Source organism: Zootoca vivipara, chromosome 4, assembly GCF_963506605.1.
Source record: "Zootoca vivipara chromosome 4, rZooViv1.1, whole genome shotgun sequence".
Taxonomy (NCBI): Eukaryota; Metazoa; Chordata; class Lepidosauria; order Squamata; family Lacertidae; genus Zootoca; species Zootoca vivipara.
The window spans coordinates 78,442,372-78,459,188 of NC_083279.1; the positions used below are offsets into that span (position 1 = coordinate 78,442,372).

Consider the following 16,817-nt stretch of genomic DNA (forward strand, 5'->3'; position numbering starts at 1 on the left):
AGACTTGCCAGTAACGGCTACTTCGTAAAGCCATTTTCAACTTCATATGCATGAATATATTGCCCATGTTCATCTGAGAATCTAGCCAAGGGACAGTGTTTCCACAGTAGGCAATGTGGCGCTCACTTTAGGTGTGATCAGAGTCTCATCTACAGAGGAAACATTTCTTCGACATGCTTTAGGCGGGATGAATCCACTCAGACGTGAGGCCAAACTCCGCTTGGGACGTGGCTTTTTAGCCTTTGAAAAGAAACACATAGATTTGTGGTTCACAGAAGGGGATAAACATATAAACAATAAAGCTTTAAAAAAAGTACGTATACGTTTTATGGTCAGCAATCTTGGCAGCTAACCAGTGGGAAATGATGGTAAAGTGGTGTTGTCCACTCTTGTCTGTTTTCCGAAGTGGCGAGAAGTTTCAGGGTTTGGTTTCCATTTGCAGCAAAGAGCCCTGGATCCAGAGATAAGTTTCCTGGGGCCTGGGGACTTTATTGAATGGAATTGGTGCTGGGGGTGAGGAAATGCCTGAAATTTTGGTGGAGGCCCTTTTCACAAGAGGAAATCTTACTCATGGAAGTTGCCTCTGCCCAGTTTTCAGGGATCCCCTCAACCTTTGCCCCACATTCCCTTCAGTAAGTTTCCCCCTCTGTTTGGGAGATTTTTCAGGACGGGGTGGGGTGGGGTTGGAAGAGTATGTTTCTGTCAGCCCCTTTTATAGCTGACTTATTTATGGATCCAACTTAACGGTACTTTTGTTATATTTGCTCTGATATTTAAATGCAGAAGTAGGGTGTAAGCAGGAGGCGGCAAAGAGCAGGCACTCCTACAAGCCAGCAGGTTCAATACAAAACATCAGATCAACCCTGCACCTCTAAGGCCCTTCAAGGCAACGTAGATATGCACCCCCGCCCTGTGCATATAGGTCACCTTCACAAATAAGCTCTGATGGATATTTCATTTAAAGCAGGCATCCCCATACTTGGCTCTCCAGATCTTTGGGGACTACAATTCCCATCATCCCTGACCACTGGTCCTGTTAGCTAGGGATGATGGGAGTTGTAGGCCAAAAACATCTGCAGGGCTGAGTTTGGGGGTGCCTGATTTGTTATCACCAAATCATCAGTTCCCATTTGCCAACCACTATGAGCTATTATCAGCACACAAAGAAATAAACTAGTTCCATCACGTAGACCACAGTTTCCCAAACTTGGGTCACCTGCCCCCCCCCCACTTTTAGGACTACAACTCCCAATATCCCTAGCTTGCAGGGCCAGTGGTCAAGGATGATGGGAATTGTAGTCCAAAAACTACAGTCCAAAGACCCAAGTTTGATAAACGCTGATGTAGACCCCAGTGTTCAGATTACCCCTGTTCAGTAATAAACCTGTCACAATCACATCCTCCACTCAGGCCCTGCAATTCAAAGCGGGTTCACACCTAAACCTGCATGGGGAGAGCAAACTGAAACCTCTGACTTACTTCTGAATTCAACTTTCTCTTGTCAGGGTCATGTACAACACCGTGCCTTACAAGACTTTGCTGCAAAGAACAAAAATCAAAAGTTTATACGTGCACGACCAAGAGAGGAGGAAGAAAAATGTGCATGTTAAGGTCAACTTGAGAACACCTACTTTCATGGCAAAGACTCTCCCACAGCCAGGGTGGTCGCAGGTGAACGATCTTCTTGCCTCGTGAAATGAGGCAATGTGGCTTTGAAGATTGAACAGGGTTGTGTACGTTCTGCCACAGCCCTCCCTTGGGCATTTAAGCACCTCTCTCTCGGCAGCGTGGGTCTTCTGGTGGCACTTGAGGTAATCTTTGCGGCGGAATATTTTGCCACACACGCTGCAGGTTATCGGTTCTGGAGATGAGAGAGAAAATGAAATGGGCGCGGGAGTGGGGGGGGGGGGGAGGGACCCAATGTAAAACCTGAAATAGAAGAATTTCTAAACAGGATTTAAACGGTGACACCTCTTGTTTTTTTCAAAGGCGAGGAACAATTTACGTGCATACTATTTTCAGCAGCAGAATATAATATCAGAGTATCGCCTGCACCGGTACAATCCAGCAAGCACTCAGAGCCTTCTGCTACAGCAGGTGTGGAGAACCAGTTCTGTCTAGCAGGCCAGATGGAAAAGTGGGCAAACTTCTGCATGCTGTTTGTTGGGTGGCTGCAGCTACCCATCAATCACCTGATATATCATATGACCTGAACCCAATTCCACTGGAAAGTAGCAAGGCTTGCACTCACTGCTGAATTTAAATGACATCAAATGCAAGCCTCCTTACAAAAGGGCAGCTGCAGCTGACATTGTATGACAGGTTGGAGTGATCTTTGCCCCCTGCTGATGCTGCCAAACTACAACTCACATCAACCCCAGCAAGCATGGCCAAAGATGATGGGAGCTGTATTTCAGCAACATCCGGTAGGCCCCATACTGTATCTGTCATATGTCAGGTAACTGGCAGGTGGGTGTGGCTGGCCAAAAACAACTGTGCAGGCTGAATTGGGCCACCTGGCAGATCTGTAAGCAAAAGGTTCTCCATCCCTGTTCAACTGCTTTCTACTTTCTACTCAGATCCATCAGCTGTACACACATACTCCTTGTGAGCTGAGAGGGTTAATAGCTCAGCAATCGTCCTGGATCACGGGGCCTTGTGACGTGTCCATATAAACAGGAAGTAAACAGGAAGTAGTACCTGTTGCTGTTGTATCTGTTATATATGACACTGTATGTTTTTATTCTGTCTGTTCGTGTCGCAGCTTCCAGTCAAGATGGAGATGAACTCACCCGGCTGAGCTGCCCTAAGCAATAAATCTCTTTGTTTTAATGAACAAGGGAGTAGACGTGAGTTATTTCACAGGCACAGAAAAGTTGGATCAAGCTTTCGCTGCTACGGACTGTTATCTGAACTTTGGAGGAAAAGTTTCTGGACGTTTTAGAAACAAGGCTGGACATTTGTGACAGAGCGTACTGGGCGAGTATTTTTTGCAAGTGTCTGCAACACAGCTAAAGTTGTTCGTAGGCAGATAGATTTCTCTGCTATCCTTCTGTCTCACAAAGCTGTGTTATTGATAATTGCCAATTAGACAATTGGACAATTTAACACTCCTTGCACCCTACATATGAGATATTGTAGCAGAGTGACCAAAAGTCCAGAGCCGTGGACCAAGTAGTAGGACCTGGTTCAAATCTTACCATTGCAATGAACACACTTGATGGCTTTGAACAAGCTACAACCCCCCCCAAGTCTCAAATCCCCCATCTGTGAAAAGGAATAATATTGACCTGCTTTAGGGTTGTTATTAGGACTGTCAAGGGTACACATGACAGGCTTTTAACCCACTGAAGAGAGTTATGCAATTGCTGTTTGTGTATAGATATACAATTATAGCCATGCTTACAAATGCACACCTGAAACTAGTTGCATGCACAGCATATTGTATTGCTATAAAGCAAACAAAGTCAAGAAAGGATAATTAGTAGAAGAAATGATTGCTATTTTTTGGGGGGGGGGAAGAGTACATAATGGGTTTCAAACTTTAGAAATCGTTCAAGCTGAATCAATGTGCAAAGGTTCTGATAGTACTTACCGACATGACTTTGTCTCATATGTTTCAGAAGCTCTGACCAGGTTTTCCCAACAAATGAACAGCCATCCTTTTTGCATGCATAACCTATTAAGAAAAACAGTTTAAACAACCTTTTTTTAATATAAAAAAGTAAATAAATGCAAAGCCACATGCTGTAGGGCATAGAAGGGGAGCTTGCAGCCCCTCAAACATTAGTTGGATTCCCAACTCCCATTAGCCCCAGCCAATGGGCAGAGACAGATTGACTGTCTTATTTAAAAACCACACTCTCGTATATCTCACAAGGCAGTATACAACATAAAAAGCACAGTACTAAGTAAAAACATTAACCATGTCAAACACAACGGTAAAAGGTGATTGGCAAAGCACCTCAAGTATGAAAGGCCTATCTGAATAACTCAGTCTTTAAGAAATCATGTAAAACCAGCAGGAATGATGACTCCTGCTGAACCTCTACAAGCAAGCAGTTCCACAGGGCAAGACCTGCCACACTACAACCTCAGCCTGTGGTAAAAGCCAGCTGAACCTCAGAGGTATGTGGGACCAATGAAAAGTGCCCTATCAGAAGATCTCAGTGGTCGAGACCGAACATAAGCAGTAAGGCAGTCCTTAATAGGATGGTGAGAGCTGTCATTCACAGCTGGACGGCCACAGGTTCTCTTTCCCCTCCTGTAGGACATCTTTTACCACGCTCTGCCTAGATCTTGCTGTCCAAGGAGAGAGTAAACAAATTACCTCAACTTGAAGCTGAGTTTCTGGTACAGTAAGCCACTGCTCTTAACAGTGACTTATATAGTATTCCTCAATGAAATGTTAACCCAGCATGGGGTCAATGGGGAAGAGGCCTTTTACAAACCACCTTTAAGAGGAGCATCATTCCCAAAGTCAGCCCTAATGTAGGCTCAAAGAAGGCTTTTCACACACTCCTGCCCTACATATAATTTGCTATTGAAATGACACACACCCTGCACTGTGACTGATTTCAATCTGATTTAAAACCAACAGACCTGCTTCCATAACTTCCAGTTTTGAGCCTTATATCTGATGGCAACCCATTAAAGCTACAACAGTGCTGGGTTTTACACAGCCAAAGCAAGAGGAATAATTTACCTTCGTGAATCTTCTCATGACGCTTCAGATGGGCACGCATGGAAAAGCGCATTTCACATCCTTCGTGGCTGCACCTACATGACAAAAACAAAACACACAACACTCAAAACAAAAATAAAAATCCCAGTTCATAAACAGTGTAAGTGAAAGTGGACTTTTCCTTTACTGTTCTTCTCCAGTTGGAAGCTCAATGTGCCACATTTTTAGGTTACATCTTTCACTTTCAAGTTTTGAATGGCAGCTAACTGATCATGATGGCTTTTGTTTTATTTTCACAGTGCCAGCATATAGGATGCTTAATAGAGCTACGTAAGGAGAGGGCCTTGTTGGAGATGAGATCCTATTTTAAGTGCCTGGTGAATACCTTTTTATTCTCCCAGGGTTTGTAATTTTAGCCTTTAATTTTGGTCTTCGGGCTCTGTTAAATAAAAAAATCATCTTCCTCAGGGCAACCATTTAAAATTCCTGCCTACTGTTGAAGATTCATTCCCTGTGTCTGCAGTCATGGGATTGTTGTCTATCACATGATGGTATATGTTATCATTCCAGAGAGTGGGAAGTGACGGAGACAGGATGTTTGTGTTACTGTGTGCCATGAAATGGGATTATTGTCCTTTGTTCTTTCTCTTCGCTGTCTGATGCTAGAGAGAGAGGGAGCCATGTTGCAGTGCTCCGTGTGTGTTTATATGTAAATAAAGTAGATTAGCCAAATGCTGAGTTCTGTTACGCAAACTGCGAACACTCTGCGGATCCCTGAGGGGGCATCCCTGATGTCTGTTGGCATCAGTCGCTGTGGTGTTCGGGCAGAAGAAAGCTTTTGAAGCTCCCAAACGATCAACCAGGAGGCAGAATACATGCCAGTCGGGCATGTGTCTTTGCCAAGGTCCTACTCGTGTGTAGGACGACTCCTAACACCTACAAGCACCCTGAAAACCTCCATACTTATTTCCATGAAAAAAACAGGAATATTCACCTACTTGAATGGTGGTTCACCAGTGTGTTCAGACTGATGAATTTTCAACTGCTGGTGTTTTTTAAAGGATTTCCCACATCCTTCAAAGTCACACTGTTTGGAAAAACCAAGATAGTTACTGTGAGTAGCAGGCTAACGTAAAGTACTAGCATATGCTCAATTTTACATCATGCCATAAAGATCACTATGGCAAAGCTGAGGAAAGGACCCAGGACTTTTGGGGTTTAATGTAGTCACTGTGTGCAGGTAAGATACTAGTGCACACTAGTATCTTACCTGCACACAGCATGCAGCAAAGCTTTGGTTAGAGTCCTCAGCACAGAATGGGCTCCCACTGCTAGCTACAAGCAAATAGCACCCTGCAAGCAAACAGGGTATATCCGCCTGCCATAGTTGTCAATGGGTAAAAGTTGACCATGTGTATACAGATAATTGTACTGCTTAATCACAACCTAGATGCACAGGCTAACCTCTAACATTGGCAAAAGAGTTAATAAGTCAAGCACATTTAATGAATTATTTCCTAACACTGAGCAAAGGATTTTTTATCATTAGTCATTTATATGGGACCCAGGTGGTGCTGTGGTTAAACCACTGAGCCTAGGGCTTGCTGATCAGAAGGTCGGCGGTTCGAATCCCTGTGACGGGGTGAGCTCCCGTTGCTTGGTCCCAGCTCCTGCCAACCTAGCAGTTCGAAAGCACGTCAAAATGCAAGTAGATAAATAGGAACCGCTACAGCGGGAAGGTAAATGGCGTTTCCATGTGCTGCTCTGGTTCACCAGAAACGGCTTTGTCATGCTGGCCACATGACCTGGAAGCTATACGCTGGCTCCCTCGGCCAATAATGCGAGATGAGCGCGCAACCCCAGAGTCGGTCACGACTGGACCTAATGGTCAGGGGTCCCTTTACCTTTACCTTTAGTCATTTATATACCTATCAGAAGCCTATTTGGGCAAATAAAGAAGGCCACTTACTATGTATTCCTTACAATGCTGTAAATGTTTGCGACCAAAGTGTTTGTTCAAGTTTGATTTTGTTGTAAATCTCTCATTGCAGCCCTCCGCCATGCACCTACAAATACACAAGTGTATGTTCTCTATAAAGAATATGAAAGAATACAAGCAGGTGCAACAGGCCTTTCCAGATGCCAGCTAATTAAAGAAACCTTAGTCAAATCATTGAATTGGCTGCATTATACATTTAAAGCACTATAATAACACTTGAATAGCCATGGCTTCCCACAAAGAATCAGTTTATTAAGGTGCAGAGTGATGTTATTCAAAGGTGTATGATGCTACTTTAAATGCATATAGGGTCCTAATCTCTGGCCCCTGTTGGCTTTGGCTCTGCCCACAGCCAGCATGCTAGGGAAAGGCTGTAGCTCAGTGGTAGAGCATCTGCTTTGCATGCAGAAGGGCTCAGGTTCTATATCTGGCATCTCCAAGTACACCTGGCAGAGAACCCTGCCTGAAATCCTGAACAGCCATTGTCAGTCACTATAGACGATACTGAGCTAGATGGATCAAAGGCCCGACTCAGTATAAGGCAGCGCTCTACGAAGCCCCTGACAGATTGCCTTGGAGGGAAATGCAGACCTCAAAAGAGAAACAGTTGACTTAAAAGCTGAAACTGGTGTCCCAACTACAATATCCTATGTTCCAGAACCATACTTGTTTTAAAAGTTTTTCATTTAATATCCTCCACTTCACCCATAAGTTTTTCATTTAGCCAAACCTCAACAAAGTATTTTAACCCTATTAGTTACGCAAACATACAACTGCCAGCTTCACCCAATCCTATTCCTGTGGCAGCAAACCTCCAAACTGTAGATCTTAACATCTGTTGGGATTTTTGTTGTTCTAACAATTCCAGCACCTTCCCCACCCACACCCATAGTATACTTACACAAATTGCTTTTCTCCAGTGTGCGTAAGAAAATGGCGCTTAAGATGGCACAGCCTAGTGAAGCCTTTACCACAGCCTTCATAATCGCAAGCGAAAGGCCGCTAATAAGGAGAAAGACAGCTGATTTTATATCACAAATTTATTTGCTTTACTCATCATCTTACACATCCTACCAACTTCCCAAAACAGTGGCTCTTGCACACCAAATACCATACTTAGCTGATGGGGGAATTCTTTTTTTTAAAAAAATAACTGGAAAAGTTTCCAGAGATTTTCTCTATGCAAATTACCCTAATTTACATAGGACAATTTTCTGATGATCAAATGTAGCATGTCTATTTGACTTGCATTTGACAAAGGTTTTAAAAAAGTACCCCAGGTTAACTTTTTGTCCAATACACCACAAATATTTGACTTACTGCTTTCCTGTTACAGAAACTCCCCCAGTCACTATCTAGGACCAGTTTCACCCCTTTAGTAGTTAGAAGGCTGGCCACTATTCTTGAGAGATTTTCATTTGCATTTACTCAGGAGCAACCCCCCCCCCTTTCAAAGTTTAACTTTTATCAATACTTAATTGTTTCCTTAATGCTTGTGTCTTATATGTTTTTAGTGGTTATTTTGTTTGTTTTTTAATCTGTAACCCTCCTTGAGTCCCTTCAGGGAAAAAGGCGACGTGTATGTATGTATGTGTATATGACAATTATTATATATATGATAATTTCACGCGAGCGCCGTACACACCACTGCAGTTTTTGACAGCCACTCAACAAACCCTCATGCCCCTATCCGGAAACGCGTCATCTCCAGAGAGCCCCACCCCGAACAAGCGCGTCACCCTCGACCGGCCAATGACGGCCCGCTTCCCCTCGATTGGCTATGCGACGGAGGCCGCGCTCCAATAGCAGCCGCTGCATTCGCGCTCAGGCGCCCCAAGGTTCGATTCCCTCTTGCTGCCTCTTGCGGACACGCTCTCGCCCAATGGCCGCTCTCCTGTCCCCCCCCCCACTTAGTCCTGCCCAACTGACCTCTCCCGTGTGCCGGCACAGGTGCGCGTCCAGCTTCCAGGCCCTGTTGTAAATGGCGTCGCAGTCCGGGAAGGAGCAAATGAAGGCTTTCCTCAGGAGTGCCGAAGGCGGGCAGCGGCGAGTAGCGCCGGGCTCGCTGAGCTTGCGCCGATCGGAGGCGGCGGCATCTTCCTCTTTGCCGACAGACTCCTCTCCGGCCATGCTTGGAGCAGCGGCGCACCACGTGGTAGTCCTGGAGCCCCCGCCCCTCCAAGCCTCGCCATCCTTAGTTTGTCCCTTTATGCCCACCGTCCTGCCACGGGGCGGGGAGAGAGAGCGCGCTTGAGTTTTCCTGAGAAGAGACGGCGGCATCCGCGATTGCGCAATGCTTTCGCCCTCTGAGTGGGCGGAGTCTGTCGAATTAAAAAAAAAAACTCGGGTTACAGTATATTTCCCAAAAATCTTGTATTGTGCATTTATGAAATGTATATGCACATCTAATAAATATGCATTACATTTGAAGGCAAAAAGAGCCCAAAGGACATGACACAAAAGGAAAAGGGGTTGGGATGGAGGAGTAAACTGGAGCACTTGTTCTGAAATCCAAATTTATTTTAATACTCGGCTGGAATTTTAAAGGGTTCTGTTGTGAGAATTTTAAGGTCCCAAATATAAAATAAGCGTTCATAAACACAAGGCAAACACATACATAAGTATATAAACCACGTGTCTGAAATAGTACAGGAGAGCAATCCTGAAGCCATTTTGACTCTCCCAAATGGACCTCAATATATTTCTCTGCAAGGAGGAAGGAAATGGGGAAAACCTTCCCTTTTTCTTTTTCCTTACAAACCCTGTCTTAGGGGTGTATTTGTTTATGAATAGAGTGAGCCTGTGACCTGGATTCAGGAACTAAAAGTATTTACCATCACAAAAGAATGCTCAGGCTGCCCAGGTAAAGCAATCAGTGACCATTATGAGGTATCCTGGCAGACAGGAGTCTGATGTAGACCGCCTCCTTCTGTGATGTATGTATGATGTTTTTTGGGATGGTCTTGAGCCACAGGGTGGGCAATTTCAAAAGTCTATATAGGGGCTTCAAAATTGGGAAAGGAGTACGACAAGGTTGTATATTGTCTCCCTGCTTATTTAACTTATATGCAGAATTCATCATGCGAAAGGCTGGACTAGATGAATCCCAAGCCGGAATTAAGATTGCCGGAAGAAATATCAACAACCTCAGATATGCAGATGACACAACCTTGATGGCAGAAAGTGAGGAGGAATTAAAGAACCTTTTAATGAGGGTGAAAGAGGAGAGCGCAAAATATGGTCTGAAGCTCAACATCAAAAAAACCAAGATCATGGCCACTGGTCCCATCACCTCCTGGCAAATAGAAGGGGAAGAAATGGAGGCAGTGAGAGATTTTACTTTCTTGGGCTCCTTGATCACTGCAGATGGTGACAGCAGTCACGAAATTAAAAGACGCCTGCTTCTTGGGAGAAAAGCAATGACAAACCTAGACAGCATCTTAAAAAGCAGAGACATCACCTTGCCGACAAAGGTCCGTATAGTTAAAGCTATGGTTTTCCCAGTAGTGATGTATGGAAGTGAGAGCTGGACCATAAAGAAGGCTGATCGCCGAAGAATTGATGCTTTTGAATTATGGTGCTGGAGGAGACTCTTGAGAGTCCCATGGACTGCAAGAAGATCAAACCTATCCATTCTTAAGGAAATCAGCCCTGAGTGCTCCCTGGAAGGACAGATCGTGAAGCTGAGGCTCCAATACTTTGGCCACCTCATGAGAAGAGAAGACTCCCTGGAAAAGACCCTGATGTTGGGAAAGATTGAGGGCACTAGGAGAAGGGGACGACAGAGGACAAGATGGTTGGACAGTGTTCTCGAAGCTACGAACATGAGTCTGACCAAACTGCGGGAGGCAGTGCAAAACAGGAGGGCCTGGCGTGCTCTGGTCCATGGGGTCACGAAGAGTCGGGCACGACTAAACGACTAAACAACAACATATAGGGGCTTGCGCACCATTGTTCTGGGTTCTCTCCTCCATCCTGCGTGTAGACACTTCGCTTCTCAGTATACTGTACTCTGGTTGGCCTATGTTATTTTCTCCTACCAATAGGGAACCCAATTAAGGACACTATACGGGCTCTTGGATAAGGGAAAAGGAGCAGGATTTTCCTTTTAACAGTTTGTTTTCTTTTAACAGTTCGTAGCGTAGAGTAAATGAGCAGGAAAGGAAGTAGTGTCTTTACAGGGGACTCCCAATTCTTGCTACCCTCAGACAGACAACATGGCCAATGGTCAAGGAACTGCATATAGCAAATATGGAGGGCCATAGAGTAGCCACCCTTGCAGGCCATAATACAGCCCATAAACTCTCCAGTCATGCTCCAAGGAGTATGCCATTTGAGTCTACTATGCTGAAGGTTGGTAACTAACTCTATGTGCACACTGAATTATGAAACAAATTGAGATGAGTCGCTGCCCCCTCCTGTTAACATGGTTGATCACATGGTGCCTATTTTTTTTTTTAGCAGCTGTGTTGCTTCAGTTTTCTACAAAGTTTAATACTCACTCTTTTCTGCCACTTTGCTTTTTTGAGAAATGACACCAAGCTGAGTGGGAAAATGTTGAAGGGAAGTGGGTGGGATCTTTTGTTGAGCAGTTCTAAGTTTTAATTATAGTGAATTATTTTTCCAGGGAACTTTGGTAAAAGTTACAACTATTTTTAGATTCCCCGTTATAGTCACTGAGGAAGTGAATAGAGGTTTGGAATGGATTTAACAGTTCAGGTTTGTCAAGGTGATACAGAGCAGCTCTAAAACAGATTGAGCTTCCCAGTGTTACATCTAAGAGGCAACTCTATGGCAATTCTGTGTACAGCTTAAGAAAGGATAAGTGGCCATCCAGCAATTATTGGTAAAAACACAACCATCCTAGCTCTCCTTTGTTAATGAATACAGTAGTGAGACGGGAAATCAGATTTCCAGATTATTTATAATTCAGCAACTTCACACTGGAATTATTTTGTGGGGAAATGGATAGTTCCAGAATACAGTGAGTTGTTCTTAATTCTCTTTAATATAGGGATCCATCACCATCCAGATGTTTGTGTGATTCCTGCTCCCATCAGCCCCAGCCAGCATTGCCAATGGTCAGGGATGATGGGAGCTGTAGTCCTTATTCTGTGAGAGCTTGTCTGTGTCCCATCAAGAGTATGAGGAATAGTCTTAAATCAGGGATTCAAGGCTAGAATCCGCAGCAAAGATCCAAAGCAACAGTCCAGGGCACCCAGATCACTTGCAGCTCTTGGAGAGCTCCCTGGGTCCTGCTGAGGCCGTTATCATTGCAAGTTCCTTGATTTAAAAAAACTGGAGGCTTCCATATGTTGAGTGGACCAGTAATGTAAACTCCACTTCCCTAGAGAAGGTGGTTGGCTGTTAAATGGCCTTGACCTTATTGTGCAGTCTTTTCATCCTGTGGAGCTGAGGAGGTAGGCAACTCCTTTGAATGAAAGAGTAGAAGGGCTGTGTTCTCCACCTAGGAGAGTCCTGAATAATATCCTAGCTCAGGCATAGGCAAACTTGGACTCCAGATGTTTTGAGACTACAATTCCCATCATCCCATCCTGTTAGCTAGGGATGATGGGAGTTGTAGTCCCAAAACATCTGGAGAGCTGAATTTGCCTATGCCTGTCCTAGCTTTTCTTCCCTCAAGGACAGAGTCAGAGCTTTGTCCTCCAAGTTTTCTGTTGCACAGCGTACAATTTCTAGAGTGTGGGTCGCAGCAACCTATAGATTCCCCATAATTGCTCTAATGATACCAATCTTGTCCAGATATGGCAAGCATCTTTGTTTGCTGTGTTGAAGTTAATTCACTCACATACACCTACTTAAGGGAATGTTGTTTTCTCCTACCTTTTTTCTTACCATTAAGCTACGGTAGTTCAAGCTAAGTGAACAGGAAGCTAGTATTCCAACCCAAAGCTCAGCAGGCATGGAAATAGTGGGGAGATTTTCCAATCATCTGCTGTGATTCCTTGCATGCTCCCAGCTTGTTTCATCTGACAACAAACTTCATAGTCCTATGCTAAACTAAGGCAGTAAAAGGCAGCATCCATAGATAAATTATCAGTATTTGCATGCCTTTAATTTCTCCATGCCCCCTTTGGCATATCTTCCTACTTCAGGTGACAGATAAAATGCTTAAGGATCTGGTGTGTGCCATGCCTGACTGGTCTGTTGCCAGCAGGATAATTTCATTGTCCTTAAGAGCCCTTTCTGGGATTTCTGTTTACCCCAAAACCACGTTGGATAAATTGCAGAATTAATCAGTTGAGCTTTTCCTTCTGCTCATTCATCCAAGAAAGTTGAATCAAACAAGTGTTTCTGTTGTTAGGGCTCTGGGCATTTCATTGATTGTTTTCTCCTGCTTTTAAGAAGAGCACATGACCAAGAAATACGTTAGACATCTGAAAAGTTGCAATTTAATTCTTTCCTAATGGATTCTATCTATCTAGGAAACTTCTTATTATTATTACATTTATAAAAAAAGTTAAATACAGAGATTTGTATTGCGTTTAATGAAAATATAACCAGACAGCAGTAGATATGCCCACATAATCTACCTACTAACTCTTTCCCAGCACAGCCCATTCAATAGAGGAAAGGGGAGGGGAATTGTAGGCTTCTAGAATAAATAGCCAGAGACAGCAAGAAAAAGAAGGAAAAGAGACATGCTTAGAGTCAGCACAGATACCCATGGACAGCTGCTGGGGCCCCAGGCCCCTCATGACTCCCCTAGGCCTGTGTATTGATTGGTTGAGTCTAAACTCCATTTACATTTCCCACAATGCCCTGGTGTAGCATCACACCAGGGCATTCTTGGAAGCTGAAATGACAGCTCAAACTCAGCCGGCCAACATGGATTGCAGCCCTGCTGTCAGTTGTTTCTGCAATTGGTCCACCAGTACTAGGCAAGCCCACTAAATCCCACCATTGAACTACGGGGGGTGGGGCAGGCACCCTGGAACCAGCACCGCAAAAGGGGGAAAAATTAACAGGAAGTTCAGCAGCTGATGAAACCCAGATAATATAAGGTCATTGCTAGGAAAAAACATTATGACTATTATCATTTATTAATTTTCATCTGAAGATCACACAAAAATCAATTAGCCAAAGACCTGGGAGAAGAGGAATGTTTTTGCCTGGCAGCTGAAGATATGTCATGAAAGCACCAGGCAAGCCTCCCTGGGGAGAGCATTCCAACGTAAAGTTATGTCATAGGAGTGTGCAGCTGTTAAAGATGCTCCGCCAATTATGAGCAATCTTTTCCTTAGTGCAAGGATCCAGCACATTGCTAATTCAGTAGCGGCAGGCCGGGGGAGGGGGGTGCAACAGAAGCTGGAGCCAAAGACAGTGATAGGCAGAACCGAACGTTTTGTCCCTGAAATATACTCTTGAGTCCTGCAGTGACTTCATGCCCTTTATTGCAGCTTGTAAAGCAGTGATTGAATGCCCCCCCCCCAAAAAAACCTCAGGCTTTTATATACATTATTTACACAACAAGTCCCATCTGATTGGCTGATTCTGCTTCCCTCCTGGAGCCTGATTGGTCTTTTCCTGCAGGCCAATCAGTTGTTGCATTCTAGGATCCCAGCTGCCTATTGTTCTAGGATCCAAGCTTATTACATAACAGCCCCCATCCTCCTCCTTGCTGAGCTGTACAAGTAGGAGATCAGTGAGACTAAGGAGGAGGTCACTGACAGCAATAGACACCCCCTGGTCCAGCTGAAAATAAGAATGTCCCCAGGTGAGAGCATGCTGAGGTTGGTGGGACAGCATCCTATTTGCCCTAATGGACCAGCCTCCCCAGCACTAACCAGCTCTTCCCGGCTCACAAAAACCTAATGGAAATGTCAGGCCTTTCTGAGTGTGTCCCAAAGTGTGTGACAGAAGCAAACCACACACACTCCTCAACAAACCACCACTTTGTTCCCATGTCACAAGAATAAGGGCTGCCTATTCTATTGCCCTATCTCTTCCTGTCCAGAAAGAAAACACGCCATCCTTCAACCTGGATGTTTTCTTTCCCAAAGTAAATAATCAATACATGAAATACGCTGACTGCTTTGTCTGCTCTGTACATAAAACAAGTAGTGCTTTCTTTGCCCCGTGGTGAGACTGGTTTAAAAAAAAAATATTCTCATGGGAACCAGAGAAGCTGCATTGAACAGAATGAAAAATTAAAATTCCTGATGAGGCATTTTTTGAATGGAGGGAAAGTAAAGCAAGATATTCCAGCACAACGGGCTACCACTGCATCAGCGGAACTATTATTTTATTATTTAGCTATCACATTTATAATCCACCTTTCCTCCAACCAGCTTAAGGTGGTAAACAATTTCCCCCGTAAATCTGTATGTGTAGTTGGTGGGTGCCAGTCATCAGGATGTTCATTTGAATACTTTATAAAGGGGTGACCTATTTCAGCAAAATTGTCTGTATCAGTTGCATCATTCAGGGCATATACTCTTACTTAGTTTCTCAGACAAAGTGACTGTCCATTCATTCTTTTTCCATTGTGTGATGTGTGGATGATCAAGACCTTTCCAGTTTTGTTTTGTTTTGTTTTTGCTATGAGCAATCTTGCAGCTACCAAAAGAAAAGTGAAAAGTCTCTCGTGCAGTCATTTAAGTGGAGCGTCTTTAAAAATCGTTAACAAACCTAGGCATGGGGTGCATTGTACACCCTGATTCGTAATTTTGCTTATTTCTGTTGATACTCTTTCCCAAAATGGTTGCCATCTGTTTATTAACTTAAAAGAGTTTTCCCTAATATGGGTTGATGCTCAATTTAGTGGTGGTTTTCCCATAGACTATCCCAATCTGCGTCTTCAATTTTGATATCAAGGTCCTTTCTCCAATTTTGTTTAATATCCAAACATTGTCCAATGGCTAGGTCAGTAAGTATTTTGTAAAAAAAATTATAATATGGGGGGAGGGGGTTCAGTCCTATGCAAAATCAGATTTTCAAATGGTGTCAGTGGTCTAGTCAACTGAGCTTTAATTGTTGAATTTTGAGATGAAGTGTTTTACCTGATAGATTGTACTAGCCAATTCACATCACACTCTTCTATTCTTTCCATGATTTGCCTGGCTGAGAGAAGTGTCATTTTCAAGTGAATCAGTATGGTATATGACTCTTTATTTCCAGTTCATAATCAGCTTTTTTCAGATGTGTAGAAGGAGGGGTGCAATGCAAAGGGAATCAGTTGTGGTGTAGGAGGTGTTAATTCTGATATCCGGATTCACCAAATCTTTAATTCTGCTTTTGCAAATGGGTTTGTTATCATTTCTAGGGTAGTTTTGTTATGAATCAAAAACAGGATACCTGGTATTCTATGTTGCTCAAATTGATCAAAACTCCAATGGCATCCAAATCTTCTATTTTTCTTCTAATGTATGAAACACCAGATTTTCCCACATCTAAGGGTTGCCGAAATGTGTCAATTGCTGTCACTCTAAGCATACTTATTCGGAAGCAAGCTCCCTTAAGATCTGTGCTTTTTCACTTCCGTGTATATGTGCTTAAGATGGAGGATAAATGTTCCAGTGGAAAGTGTCGGTGTAACTTGGGCATGTTTTACTTGAAAATAAGAAAAAGCATTTGTAAAACACCATAAAGAGTTGTTCCATATGCGAAGCCAGTGAGAGGCACACACACCCCACTCTGCATCTGCGAAAGGAAACACATCTGTCTTCTGTCCAGTTCCTTTCCTCAATGTCTCCCTGAATCAGGTTTTATGGGGGGTATCATAAATATCCCTTTCTGCTCGAATCCTCGGGTTAACAATGCCCCCTGTGACTACCAACACAAGATGTTGCATTCAGGAAAGAGGTGCACTCAAGTAAGAAGAGATCTTTGTGACAGTATCTCCCAGTATGGTCCCCATGCCCAGCTAATCACATTAGCATGAGAGTGAAGAGGTGGCCATTAGACAGCCACATAAAGAGCAGGAGAAAAGCAAGACTAATCTTATTAAAAGGGAAGCAAAGATAGACGCTACTTTTACATAGCGGCTTATAATGACCCAATTTTCCCAGGATTGGCATCACCTGTACATCTCTGGAGAAGACAGGCTGGCCGGGGGAGCTTGCTTGTCCTCAGCCATTATCCAAAGTTTCAAACAGGCATGAACCAATCTCC

The 16,817-nt window shown here is 43.8% G+C and overlaps 1 protein-coding gene across 1 annotated transcript; it reads right to left on the reverse strand.

Annotated features, from left to right (window-relative positions):
- Positions 1-81: 81 nt before the first annotated feature.
- GTF3A (general transcription factor IIIA) lies at positions 82-8,825 on the reverse strand. Its single transcript, XM_035116078.2, has 9 exons — positions 8,613-8,825; positions 7,585-7,685; positions 6,654-6,750; positions 5,683-5,771; positions 4,706-4,779; positions 3,596-3,679; positions 1,632-1,861; positions 1,480-1,539; positions 82-240 (listed from the first exon to the last, which is right to left on the reverse strand). Exons 1-9 carry the CDS (start codon positions 8,811-8,813, stop codon positions 82-84), a joined length of 1,095 nt encoding a protein of 364 aa, XP_034971969.1. The 5' UTR covers positions 8,814-8,825.
- Positions 8,826-16,817: the final 7,992 nt, after the last annotated feature.